The following is a 13,824-nucleotide window of genomic DNA, read 5'->3' on the forward strand; positions in this document are numbered from 1 at the left end:
GGGGGGGGGTGTTATAATATAATGTTCTTACAATCCACAATGTATTCTTTGATGAACTCTACACAAATCTCATCTTTGCTCTGCAGGTGGCGACTTGCTGTCAGTGAAGTGGAAAACAAAACAAATATCTCATGGGACAGGAAGCCTTTGATGATGAAATGCGCTTTTCATAGAAAACAACTGAATGCAAGGAGACACGGCGAATCAGGACATGGAAGAAAACACACCCGATAGTGGGAGAGGGGGGCTGGCACGGAGCCATTCGGCGCATCGCCGGTACGTGTAAACAGACAAACAAAACTCACGCAAAACGTAATATACACATGCATGCACGTGCACACTGTTATTGTACACACAGACACTTAATGGTGATCTCAGTAATGATATGTGAAATGGAGACTGAACGTTTTAGATCCCATTTCCAGAATATTTCTCTCACGTTTTCTTATGCGATTGTTTCTGCGGTAACCTGATTAGTAAGTGCGGCCATTGTCATTGTGTCACTTTTCTTAACTTGTGCACAAACATATGAAAATAAACATACATAAAATGAAGCTGTCCATGTGTTATATTACCAGAAATACATTAAATCCAATAGGTTATTTGGACCAACCTACTGGACGACAATCATTTCATTCTCTCTGTCTGAAATAAGTTCCCGTGCTCCAGCAGGCTGGCACTGACAGAGCCATAAACACAGTGTTGCTCTGAGTAAGTAATGAAATGCTTTGCAGACCCAGTAAATTACATGCAATTGACAACAAAAGGGCTCGGTAGTTGCGAGCCAGTTAACATTGGTTTTAAGACTGTGGCACAAAAACATAGGGGTTTTGTGGGGGAGAAGAACTAGATCATGACTGGCCCTGATCTTTGTTTAAGCAAAAAAAAAAAAAAAAAAAAAAACCTGCATTCGTTAAGATTGGAAAGTCAGTGTTAAGCCTGTAGATGATGCCCCATTTACTGTGAGAAAGAAAAGTGTTTGAAGCTGCCTTCTCCTCTGCTATTCTGTGCGGATGTGAGACTTGGCTCAAAGTGCCCCCTAAAATCCACCGAGACCCCCGCTACAAGGCCGGGGAGGAAGCTCTGCGCTGCTCCGAGTGAGGACAACTACACCCAACTTGACCGAGCTATTAAATGCCAGCAAACATTCAAATGATCTGAATTAACTAATTATAAACATTAGTTGCTTGTGTATGTTGCATACTTGTTTTATACATGGAACATCTTGTACATTTTTTGACCTAATGTTTTCATTTGATAAAAAAAAAAAAAAGAAGTTGTTTCATATTGAAAATGTGATCCAAGTACATTTGATATTGGTTAATAGAATCTGAATCCAGTATCAAATCCTTTCAAATCCCGGGTCAATTAGTAATTAAACACAAGAATAATGATTCAAAAAGATTCATTAAAGATCTTTATCAGCTTTCACTGGCTGAGAAAGCAGAAACACTACAGTTGTGAGTGGAAGCCTATCCGGTAATTAACAGTATCAATAATTAAACACAACCTGTAGTTACACTCTGGGAATGTGATGTTGAGTTTACCTTGGACACACAGAAATAACAGGTGTAGCCGACACAAGCCACTCGCTCCAAACACCGGAGGTCCTGATTTGAAATCATCGCGCCGGTAAGGTCACGATATCGATATGATATTTATGAATGTTGCATGAGAGACTTTTTTTTTTTTTAATAATTCAAATTTATTAGAATTTATTCTCTAATATTTTATTTATTAGAGATTCTGAATAATAACATTTATTTGCTACACAAACAGACGTAGACGGCTCACGGTCGTAGAGAAGTGTTTGGAAGTTGCTCAAGTTCAACATCAACCAGACGAGGGTGAACAGTTTCACTGTGGCCAGTCATTAAATTACTTATGGAGGAGCCTGACTGATGCTGAGCTGCTGAAGTCAGTGCAGATATTAGACGTTTGATATCTGCCAATGTGTGTTTTCTAACATTAAACCATAACAGAAAGAGACAGTCTTGATAATATTTGGTTATTAATGAGTTGTGTATTGCGCTCACACCTGTGCAAATGCTCTAAAATGAACGTTAATTAGCTACAGTTCACACATTATGCTATTTTAACAGAGGAAAAGTGACAACAATGAGACACCTGCCGGCTTAATGTTTTGTTCTTTGCTTTTGCTTTTTTTTTTTTTTTTGCTAGATTCAAAACAGGACCATCTGTCAGAAACCAGCCACAGATGGAAGTCAGGAAACATAACTAGAAAGTGGGAGGCTACATTTACATTCAAAGTCTGGGCAGCAAAAAACAAAACAAAAAAAAAAACAGAAAGGGTTATCTGTGCTGGGTATGATAAAAGTATTCAGAGGAAATAATGTAAAGAATACAAAAGGTCGGGTTTTGGGATCACAGCTGGAGAAAGAAGCCAAAGGGATGGCAAGTTAATAAGATGTTTTTCAGTTGCTTTGCATCTCACTCACCAGGGCTGTTCTGCTGCTCTTTGTCCATGTTTGACACTACAAAGGGAGAGAGAAAGCAAAAGTCAGAGAGAGAGAGAGAGAGAGAGAGAGAGAGAGAGAGAGAAACAACGCAGAAACCAAAGGGGAGAAATTGAAACACAGAGAGATCCGGTGTCAGGGGCTGACAACAATATTGGAAATCTGAGCAGGATGTTTTATTGTGAATAAGAAAGGGGACTGAGCAGCAAAAGGCTCGTCTGCATCAGTTCATTATATCTTAGTTAACAAACACTTTGGCATCAGAGGTCACAGACACAAAAGAGAGGAGATGTTCTTTCATACCTTCGCTCTCGATGTTATCAACAGCATCGTTGACTAGACGTATGACTGTCACGATGGAGGCTGGGCAGAACAGAGGAAGAGACAAGAAGAAGAAGGAGAAGAAGAGAAACAATGTCAGTGCATTTGTGAATAGGGTAAGGTTTAATGCGTTTGGTGTAACTGAGATGAGATGGAGAATACGTGTGAGGTAAGTGTGTGCGCACGTGTAGACATTAGAGGATACATGTTAGTCCTGCCAACACGTTTGTATGCATGTGGTATGTGTGTGTGTGTGTGTGTGTGTGTGTGTGTGTGTGTGTGTGTGTGTGTGCGGGTCCAATAAGGGTGTGGGAGAGGCACGAGGACTCTTTTCTTTGCAGCTACACTAATTAGACAGGAAACACAGCATCTAGTGGGCTTCTTATCTGAAAAACACACACACCCACACATGCACACACACATGATCATTAGGGAAGATCAATGGTATTGAGTTGTCTGGGAAAAAAGACACTCTATAGAATCCAAGAAAAGAGTTGAAACTGATTTAGCTTTTTTTCCCCACTGACGGCCTGTGCATTAACCTTTAATGCATCTGATGCATGCAAGAGGACTGTTCCTACATGAGGGAATTTTAACTACATCAGAGGTTCCCAGTCTTTTTTTTTTGTTGTTGTTGTTTCTGACTACAAAAATACAAAGCAATGTCTACTCACAGACCGACTTTTCCCTTCTCAGATTCATTATTTTCAGCAACTTTTAGAGGCCCTAACATGGTGAAACTGTGAAGTGCTGCACAAGAAAGATGCAAAGAGTGAGGAGTGCAAAGGGAGTTTGGTCGTCTTACCGTTGTCATCAAAGGACTCTGAAGTGTAGGAGCTGAGGGAGTGCTCCTCAGACGTGGAGTCTGAGAGACAGGCCACCTCGTCCACCTGCTCCGACATGTCTGACGTACAAACACACACAAACACAGGTGCGTATTCACATCGACATGTTCCGCTCGAAAATAAAGGCAAAGGCAAATCATTAGGCAGAAATAAAGTCTAACTTTAAAAAAAACAAAAAAAACAGGCTCTGATTTGTTCAAGTCTATCTTACTGCAATACTCACATACTTATATGTGCATTCAAAGAGTTCTTGAATGCTGTTATCACCCCCTCCGTCCATCCTGGCTGTGAAGAGATCTCTTCCTGGCATGATTCCAAGTTAATATAAGGCTTCTGCAGTCTGAGGGTATTTTAGTCTTTTTAGTGTCCCTTTGATTGAAGCAGGCACTTGATTTACCTTAGACTGATGAAGCCTCATATTAACTTTGACTGGGCTTTGGTACACATTTGAAGACTGCAGATTTTCTCCATAGCTTTCAAGGTGGTCTCTTCACAACCACGGACGAACAGGAGAAGGTGGACTTGAACGAAAATCTTAACCCATCCTTTAATATGTCCACCTCTGTGTACTCTCACTTATCCATTCATTTTCTTCAGGGCTGGCTGTGTTTGGCATCGAGCAAGCCTAAATGAGTCACCCACATACTGCACACATAACAAACCATTCACACCTGAAGACAAATGAAGCTGCAGTATACCCACAATGGAATTTGGTCTGTTTTCTCAAAAGCTGCCTCACTGCTGCGGAGAACAGAATTTTAGACAAATCCCAGTACGCCCAATGCAACTCGAGGTCTGCTCATTTAATAATGTCTGCACCAGCTAGAGGAGTCACGGAGGGTGAACACCACACAGTTACTTCTGGTGTAGCGCAGCACAGCAGATGTGAAACACAAACTCCTCAAAACAACAGGTACATCGGACAAACGCAGCCCCAAAGTTCAGGCGGTCACAGTGAAAGGCCTGATAAGTTGTCCTGGTCGGCTCGTTCACACAGCAGCCATCAAAGCTCCTTTTGTTGAGTCACAAACCTGACATTTTCCCCCTGTGCAGACGAGCCGGGTTAAATTTCATTTGGAGAGAAAGCTGCCAGCCTTAGGGTCTCCAGTTAAACTTAACTTGCATGTCTTCAGAGGCAAACATTTCAAATAAATAGATCCTTCCGAGTCGATGTGATCCCTGACACTATTTTCCTTTGCTGAGCTGCTGTTTCGAGGGTTGTAATCTTTAAAATTACTCCGAATAGCCTCCGAGTGATTATCAAACAACTGCCAGCGGGCCAGAGCAGGTAATTTTGTGTCACAATGACTTCAGATAACAGCACGTTGCTGTGAAGAGAGTCTACAAGACTGTCTGTTAAAGCCAGAAACAGGTACGTTACTCTACCAGGTGCTCTAATCTAGCAGCAATAAAACGCCTGGTTTCACATTACTGTTCAAATTGAGGAAGGGACACGCGGGTGTGGGCTCTCAAAACAATTCTATTAGGGATATAAAACTGCTTGGATGTAAGAACCGGCAGATTCACTGATGTGATTAAAAGTTACTTTGGAAAAAACTCAAGATGCTTTAAGTTTGTAGGTGGAAAGAGAGAATGAGAAAACAGTTTGCAGACACTTCAATGCCTCCGCTGCATCTCAATAAGACTTTAACTACCAGCCTTAATGTGTGAAATTGATTGATCATTGACGAGCAGCTTAGTCTTCATCAGATATTTCCTTATTTAAACCCTAACTTTGCAGGAAATATTGATGCATTAAAATGTTATATTTGGTTACCATTTTCTTGTTGCAAAACATGTTTCTATTCTTTAAAGTAAAGTTAATGAATATAGTTTTAGTATCAGTAGAAAATTCAGCTGTTGCACCTAAAAAAAAACATTTAAAAATTCAAAACAACACCCACTCTGCTGTTTCCAGAAATCCTGTGCAGATATGTAACAGGTGAAAATGCATGTTCTTTCCAGAGCACCTGTATATTTAACATTAGTAAATAGCATTTCCTGCTATTTGCTGGTTTGTTTTAAAGTTTCTCCACAGACATGTTTCAAATGATGTAAAAAAAATCATCTGCTATGATTAATATTTTTTTTAACATGATTTTTCCCCCACATAAAAAGTGACAAAAAAATGGAAAACTGGGGCTGGAAGCACAAGACAGTTGGAGGTGGAAACGTCAGAGAGACTCAGCAACATGTCAGATCCAGACTCAGGAGTTTTTGAAGAGTGAGGAGTTTGTTGTGACCAAAATCGTGGACAAGAAGACGGATCAGAGCGGTCTGTTTGTTGGCTGGGTCAGGTTTAATTTGGCCTGCCCGCCCTCCCCACAAGTCGACAGGATAGGTTCCATAGGTCATATGACGCATGAATCCCTGGCTGTCTGAATGTGTTTTTATGAGACTGTCATTGTTTCACTGCAGTTCCAAGGTGGAAGTACTCAGTCATGGCTTTGACTGCTCATTTCACTCATGATACATCTTGTATCATATAAAAAACAGCATATGGACACATTAACAAGGTTAAAAACACACAGCATGTGGCATCTTCTAAAACTCCCTTGTCTGTTTCATAACTTCGCTTTACACTGGACATTCAGAAGGAAAGCAGTCAGGAGCCAGGAGGTGTGGACATCAGGTTTAGCTTTCTAAGTCCAAGCTTAGATGGTCACGGCCCAGTGTGTATGGAACAAGTAAAACACTCCTGTGGGAATGTGAGCAGCAAGGCAGCACCATCAATCAAACTAAATAGGAAAGGCAGCCACTGGTCTAATTCAGCATGCAGGTGATAGAAACCTTATAAACATAGTCAAGCCAAAAAAAGAAATAAATAAAATGAAGTATTGTAAACATTTTTTTTTAAACCTTTCTTTATTTTCCATATATTTTCTCTCCTCACACATGCATTCGTCATTCTGCCAGAGTTTACCCTGCCACGTGCCAACATTGGCAGCCACGCCTGAGGTTATGGACCCGACCCTCGCTCTAATCCTACCACTAACACACTGCCAAACCATATTCTCATCCTGGCACCAATATTTTTAAATCCCCTATACTTTTCCAATTGTAAGAGCCATCTAAAAGTTACTAACTAAGAAATGACTCACTTTTCTTGAAAAGGTAGAACTTATAAAGTAAGTAACTAAACAACTCGCTATGTTTCCACTCATAACAGTTTGCAACGTTTTAATTGGAAATACTTATTACCACTGATACTAAGCCAAACATTGGTCTCCAGTAGCTTTTACTCCCTTTTAGCAACCAAAAGCATCTTCACAAATTGCTTTGTGTAATTCGTACTGTGACTGGTAGAGTAATAGTTACAGCATTTGAACTGAATCTCTGCTAGGGTTTATTGCATCTGCATTAGAGGAGCTGCTGCTGTTCCTGTGAGCTATGTCAAAGTCATAAAGTCACCTTTGATTGAAACTATATTTCTCTGCAAAACATCTCGACGATCAATATATTCCTATTTCTAGCAGAGCTGCAAAAAAACAGAGAAATATGGGACCTGATTTGTTCATAAAGTATCTTCCAAGTATTTAATTATTCATCACTTTTTATTTATTCATGATGCAGCAGGTAGTGACAGAAAAACGACCAATATGTTTCCTTGTTAGTTTGTATCTCATGTATTGACTTGTGCCCAACTATTGCAATATTCATTATCATACTTGTTAGCGGTTGCTGTGGTGTAAATAAATAACTAAACTGTTTCCAATTGATTAATGATCCCTGCTGTTTACACTGGTGTCAATAACACAATAATCAGGATATTATTATAAGCATAATCATAATAAATAATGGGCTGTAATATAATGGTACATACTTTTCTTTCTCTTCTTCTTTTTTTTTTTTTTGTGCATATTCTCAGCAAGGTTGCAGAAAAATAATAAATAAATAAATAAAACAACCTATTTCCCATTCCCACAGGAAGGAATCAATAATTAACAGGCAGGAAGTTCCCACCGCAGGCTGTATTCTTCAAACAACAGGTTGGACAGAGAATCGAAATATGTGACGTCTACCTTAGCACTGAGATGCAACGTGGTTATTTCATTGACAGAGAACAAACTGTGAACTGTGAACTCTTGTTGGCAGCGCACGATCAGACTTGAAGTTGAATTGTCTGAGAACTTTGTCTCACTGCCCTCGCTTAAGTTTGTTGTTATTTGACAAAAGTACACCTGAGGCAAACTTGGTAGGTAAAAACGGTAGAAAAACCTGGTAGAAGAGTTGACTTTCTCTGAGTGGAACTCTGCCAACTACTTTCATTTCGACTTAACTTTTTTTGAGCAAAAGTAGGACAAGAACATAGGACATCAGTTCTGGCTGATTACCCTGACCATTCAATCAGAAGTGCACAGGAGATGTAAGAGACTTATCCTGACACAAGAAGACATAATTGCCAATTTCAGCAGTGTAACAAAAGAGTAAGTTATTTTATCATTTACTGCTCCCAGGACGTAAATAGTAAAACTAAAATGAAGTGATAGCAAAATAAAAATATGATTTCTTAACCACTCTTGCTTACTCTGGGCCATTTTCTTTGATGTGTGTGATCAAAAGGCATAGATCACTGTGAAAAAAAAAAGCTCCCTCAGTCGAGATGGGTGAAACACAATGAGTTCGTGGCCTGTGTACTCTGTGCCTTTTTTTGATCAGAGGTTAGAAACCGTGTGTGTGTGCGTGTGCGTGTCAATGTGTGTGCGTGCCCGCACGTGGCAGCAGCCTTACCCTGTGGACTGTTATCTCTCTGTGTTCTCTCCAGCTCAAAAGCTCTCTGCCCCCATTCCTCCTCTCTCTCATCTCTCACCCTCTCCAGCCCTTCCTCCCTCATCTCCTCGCCCTCCCAGGACACTTTGTGGGCTGGACTGTGCTCTGAGCGGCAGGCTGACGCTGAAGGGAGATTGGGCGCCACGCTGCACACGGCGATGCCCCTCCTATTGGCCACGCCTCGTACATTAGACATGTCTGAGAGGAAGCTGCTCAACTGTAGAGATGAAAGAAAACAGCAAATATGTTAAAAAAGAACAAACACTTGATGGGTCTATATTTTTCTTATTGTGAGCAAATCTAGTGAAAACATCAAGAGCAACAATGAACTGATCTTACTAAGAGGAGTTTTCTGAACACTCATGTAGCTTACTCCCCTGTGCCGTGGAGCTTCAATGTTGTCCAAAACAATTAAAACCACGTCGCTGAGCAGCACCACTGCACTGGGTAAGATGTTCTTTCGTTATAATGAACACGCTCCTGCAGTTTGTTTTGAGTCAGCCGCACACACACCATTCTGCTTCCATAAATTCTTTCTAGTGAATAAAAGCTGCGGCTGAAAATAGTCCCGAAAAAATAAACTACTAATTCCTGGTTCGGGAACATTGGCTTAAAAATACAGAGCCCATCTGTTTTAGGGAATTGTGTTAAAGATTTTTCTGTCTTCCACAGATATGAAGGGACTTAAGGCTAAGAGCCACAGAGAGGGTCGCCAAGTCAGAAAGCCTGAGAGAAACAGATTCATGTGTGTTGGTTTCAGTTACTAAAAATATAGGATATATTCAGATTTATTTTTTAACATTTTATCTTTACAGTTAAAGCTACAATGTGTCAGTTTTTTGTGCAGTTAAAGTATCTTTTTAATTGATTTAATAGCATTAGATCTGTTTAAAATTTGTGCGTCTCGCAGCCCAATTTGTCTCAGTGTCCTGAGGCTGGATTACCATCGTGGCCTGTTTTGTTTATTTTTTGTTGCACCAAAGCCACACATTTTTTAATTTTATCCATTGTGGCTTTAAAGGGGATATTTGTACATTTTTTCTACCTCTGAGCGGGTGGAGGTGATTGTCGCTTGACAAGAGCTTTGGTCATCGTTGTGTTTACAAGACAAGAGGTTATTAACCCATTTATACCGGATGCTGCGTTGTTGATTCTCGTCATTTTCATGACGCATGCAGCACATAAATATGTAAAATATATATAAATATATCATGAAAATGACGAGGAATCAACAATGCTGTGCTACGCAGCAGCCGGTATAAATGGGTTAAACGCCCTCTGAGCAGAGCTACGTCTTCAGGGCAGATTGGAGGCTACGGTGAGTCGGTATCGGAAAGGGAAGAGCTAGCTGGTTAGCATAGTAACTTCAGTAGAGGAAAGACATAGAGACAGGAGTTAACATTGGCATTTTTTCCACCACTGGAGACAGCTGTTGGTGAGTAAAGGAATGAAGTTTAATGATGAACTAATGCTAACGCTAGCTATGTAGCAATAGCAAAACTTACAAATAGCTGCTTTAAATGAGAAAATACTTGAACTCATCATCCGTATCATACAGTACCTTCAACCTGTTGAAAAGTAAACTCTTGGAATTTTACAAAAATATGATTTTCTCATATTTTCTTTTATATCAAACCCATCACTCTTGCTTCCTGCCGAGGAAGGACTTTTTTTTGTAGTTCAAACCTTTCTGAAGCACATCATGCACATCAAGGTTGGAACATCACGTTTGTTAATAATATTCTGAGTCTCTTTCAAACAATGAAAGGAATACAACTGAATTACAGAAGCAGAGAGTCATCAAAACGCGAAGCTGGAAGATGTGCTGATATAACCTAAATATTGATATTATGATATAAAATTGATATAGCCTGGGATTTTCATTATTGTAGTAATAAAAATCAGATTTTAAAGGCTGCAGCACAGTTAGATTATACAGTTGCTGCTGTGAATACACTTTGTTTCTATTACGATCTATTTCTATTAAATCATATCAACCATACATAGTTTAATTTTAATATTAGTATATAGTATGAAAACATAGATATATTTGATTTTTAATATCACACACTTAATCAAATTATAATCGACAAAGTCCCTCAGTCCTGTAAAGTCAGACAGGACAATCATTTTCAATCATTAATACGTGGCCAGGCTCAGTTTTACATACCTGACTGCCCTCACTGGAAGTGGTCCTGTCACCATCTCCGTTCCTCATACCCTGGCTGCTGAGTCCTCCCGGTAGAGGGGAGTGGGCAGTTGGACGCACCATGACCTGAGGAGGGCCCCCGGTGCTGCTGCCCACCTCACCGTAGGTGCTCGTGGTCGCTGGTGAGCCTGACAGACGCACAGCTTTAAACTCAATCCCCTCTGCCCCCATGCCGGTCTTGTGCAGCATGTAGCTGGTTTCTGTGGAGATAGCTGAGACGCCCATCACAGCCTGAGTCCCTGTGCCCGCGTCTGAGTCTTTCCTGAATTTGATCTTTTTCCTAAAAGCGATGAAGAGTATGAGGAGGAGAATGATGACAAAGGCAAGGACCCCGATGCCAATTATCTCTCCCGGTCCGACATAAGACAGCGGCTCCGCCTGGGCAACATGAAGAGGAAAATCATAAAAACATGGATACAACTGCATCTCCTGTTCAAAATGTGAGAAAGCAATCACTGTCCGGTGGAAGCATAGCAAGTACAGCTTTGGGGATTTTCATGCAATTGACTGCACAACCTCCAAGTTGAGTGGAGACCACTCATTAGTTTGCTTATACTGTTTATTTTTGGGCCTTTTCATACATGACAACTGATGGAAGAAAACTTTTAAACTGTTGTACCCGACTGCTGTAAGCTGTCATCTGCTGAGGCTTTCTTCTAACTTAATTGCACAAGGTTTCCAGAGCCACAGTATGTAACGTCAGGTAATGACCATCCCTGCCAACACTGTGTATGTGCGCTTGCTGTGCGCATTCGGGCACCGTGTGATATCAACAGCGCCGTGGCTCAGTGAGTTCTTCTCCCCCCTGTTCCTGCTCTGCTGGAGTTTTGGGACTTTCACAGCACGTAATCATCGCCCCTGCTCTCTCACAGCAGCAGGTGTGTTACATGAGTGGAGAGTGATGCTTTCATCCTGACCTTTCAGACTAGGCCTGGAGCAGCAGAGGGCCACGGCACAGTTTATATTTTTTCTTTAAATCAGTGAAGCTGTCTGTTTCATGACTTTATTTTCACGTGATAAATATACGTATGTCAATTAGATGGTAATCTGCTCAGGAAATAAAGAAAAGAAAAAAAAATTGGTTATGATAACCATGCACTTATGGTGATTCGTATGACAGAGACAGACAGTCATACGAGTTAGTTTTAGATTTTGTATCATGTGATGTTGGATGCATTTCTAAATCTAAAGGATTATGACACATTTCTGCCCTTGTTGAATGGAGGAAATTATTTTTGATCTAATGTAATGATTCTATTTCATTGCTGCCTTTGTCAAGCACATTTAATGTAGATTTTGAAAAATAGACTTCAAGTAGTAGACTTCCTGTCCTTAAAAAAACAACAGCCATCTGCTTTTTTTCGTTTTCTCGACGTCGGTTACCTCTCTCAGCTTTCTAGGGAATAATAAAAGCACATTCCTTCTCACAATGCGCATTAATTGAGCTTGCAGTCTCAGTATAAGGTGTAAAGTGCATGCCAAAAGTCAAGAGCATGACAACTTCAAATGGAAACCATGATTTACCCATTACCCGCACTTTCATTCATCTACTGCGGAGACAAAGATACCAAGCTGGGGAACAAACCTTCCAGGAGGCCACCGCACACTTAAAATTCTCAACAGCTTCCCTGAGTATGCCAAATCTAATTAGGAGCAAGCTGAATGCACAAAAAGCTATTCAAAAAAAAAAAAAGGAAAAAAAAGTTGATGTTTCTTTTTTTTTTTTGATTATACTTTAGATTTACTCCGACATCAATTCAGTGTCACGTGTTGTTCACACTATACCTGCGTGTCATCCTCCAGGTCACCGGCTGCCTGATCATCACACAACTGACCCTCGTACCCTTCGGAGCAGTTACAGAAGAACGACCCGAACGTGTTAACACACTCTCCTCCGTTCCCGCACTCGGCCTGGTCACACTCGTTTACATCCTCATCACATCTGCAGAGGCACAAACAAACAAAAAAAAAAAACTTGACTATTCATGGGAGTGAGGAAGATTATTTGAATCAACGTGAAGGAATAAAAGATGAAAGCGTGACAGTGAGTTAAAAACAGAGAAAGAAAATAAATGCTTGTTCTCAGAGGGCCTTTCCTTTGCTAAATGAACAGATTATCTTCACGGATGCCCTATTTTCCTCATAATGTGGTTCTGATTTAAAGAAATGTGCCTGAAAGCAAATTCACAAGCACATAAGCATACACACACACACACACACACACACACACACACACACACACACACACACACACACACAGACACACACAGACTCAGACTCTTAGATAAAGACGTAAATTACAACAGAACATCACAAACATAATTTTACTCCACACACATATGCATGTTCATCTGAGCTTGTCATTTCAAACATGGTGCCCTGCTGCGCAGGAGATAGAAAATACTTGTATTTCTCTTTTCAATTATTTTTTCTCAATGGGATTTTCAAAACACTGTACTAGAGTTGGTCTTATGTAAGAAGAAAAAGCATTTCTGAGTACTGCTTGAGCTTGCTTGTGTAACTATCCAAAGTTTTGCTTTATATGATGAAAGTGTAGAGAGTTGCAAAGCACATACAGTTTACTTAACAAGGACTGGATGTATTGGCCAGTGATATCCACTCATTAATATTTTAGAAAATGAATCCTGTAGACTTTCATTAACTTTTATATTTGAATTGAGCAAGTTATGTCAAATAGGGGGAATTTTCCCCTTTTTTTCAATTGAATAAACTTTATTCTGTTATTTAAATGCAAATATTTCATTGTGATATTATCACAGGTAGAACGATTTCACAGACGGTTACACTCAACAGCTGTTTGTTTGCGGCAGACTAAATAATGTGCTTTAGCTTTGGTTTCAGTCTGTTTATTATTAACTGATAATAATCTGAACAATCTGCTGCTGAAAAAAAATCATCTTCATTTTGATCTTAGTTATCATTCAGCTAAATTTCATTTAATCCAACTTCATCAAAAGCATTTTTACATCTTTTTCTCAAAAGCTAAAACAAAATAAATAAAAAAATGCAGAACCCTTTTCTCCTTTGAGGGAAAACTGCTCTCTAGTGGTGGCAACACTGAACAACCACATGAGCAGAGAGGTTATTTCAAAGGCAATTACTGAGCTGTAATTAAGAAGGCAGCTTGAGAACGATTATAGGCTTTTCTAGCGAAATTGTACTGAATTAAATTAGAAACACT

General features: G+C 40.0%; 1 protein-coding gene across 2 annotated transcripts in view; it reads right to left on the reverse strand.

The window, feature by feature from the left end:
* fat3b (FAT atypical cadherin 3b) overlaps positions 1-13,824 on the reverse strand; it is a 68,518-nt gene that overhangs the window by 2,237 nt on the left and 52,457 nt on the right. The window contains exons 45-50 of one of the 2 annotated variants that reach the window (XM_087172752.1): positions 12,408-12,564; positions 10,584-11,000; positions 8,375-8,630; positions 3,604-3,702; positions 2,781-2,840; positions 2,460-2,495 (exon numbers count right to left, since the gene is read on the reverse strand). In XM_087172752.1, the coding sequence (XP_087028878.1) occupies positions 2,460-2,495; positions 2,781-2,840; positions 3,604-3,702; positions 8,375-8,630; positions 10,584-11,000; positions 12,408-12,564 (1,025 nt within the window). Of the gene's footprint in view, positions 1-2,459; positions 2,496-2,780; positions 2,841-3,603; positions 3,703-8,366; positions 8,631-10,583; positions 11,001-12,407; positions 12,565-13,824 lie in introns of both variants that reach the window. The other variant, XM_087172753.1, reaches the window with a different exon arrangement.

The sequence above is a fragment of the Seriola lalandi genome, unplaced genomic scaffold (assembly GCF_002814215.2).
Source record: "Seriola lalandi dorsalis isolate HSWRI2012SDOR001 ecotype SW California unplaced genomic scaffold, Sedor1 jcf7180002053710, whole genome shotgun sequence".
Classification (NCBI taxonomy): domain Eukaryota; kingdom Metazoa; phylum Chordata; class Actinopteri; order Carangiformes; family Carangidae; genus Seriola; species Seriola lalandi.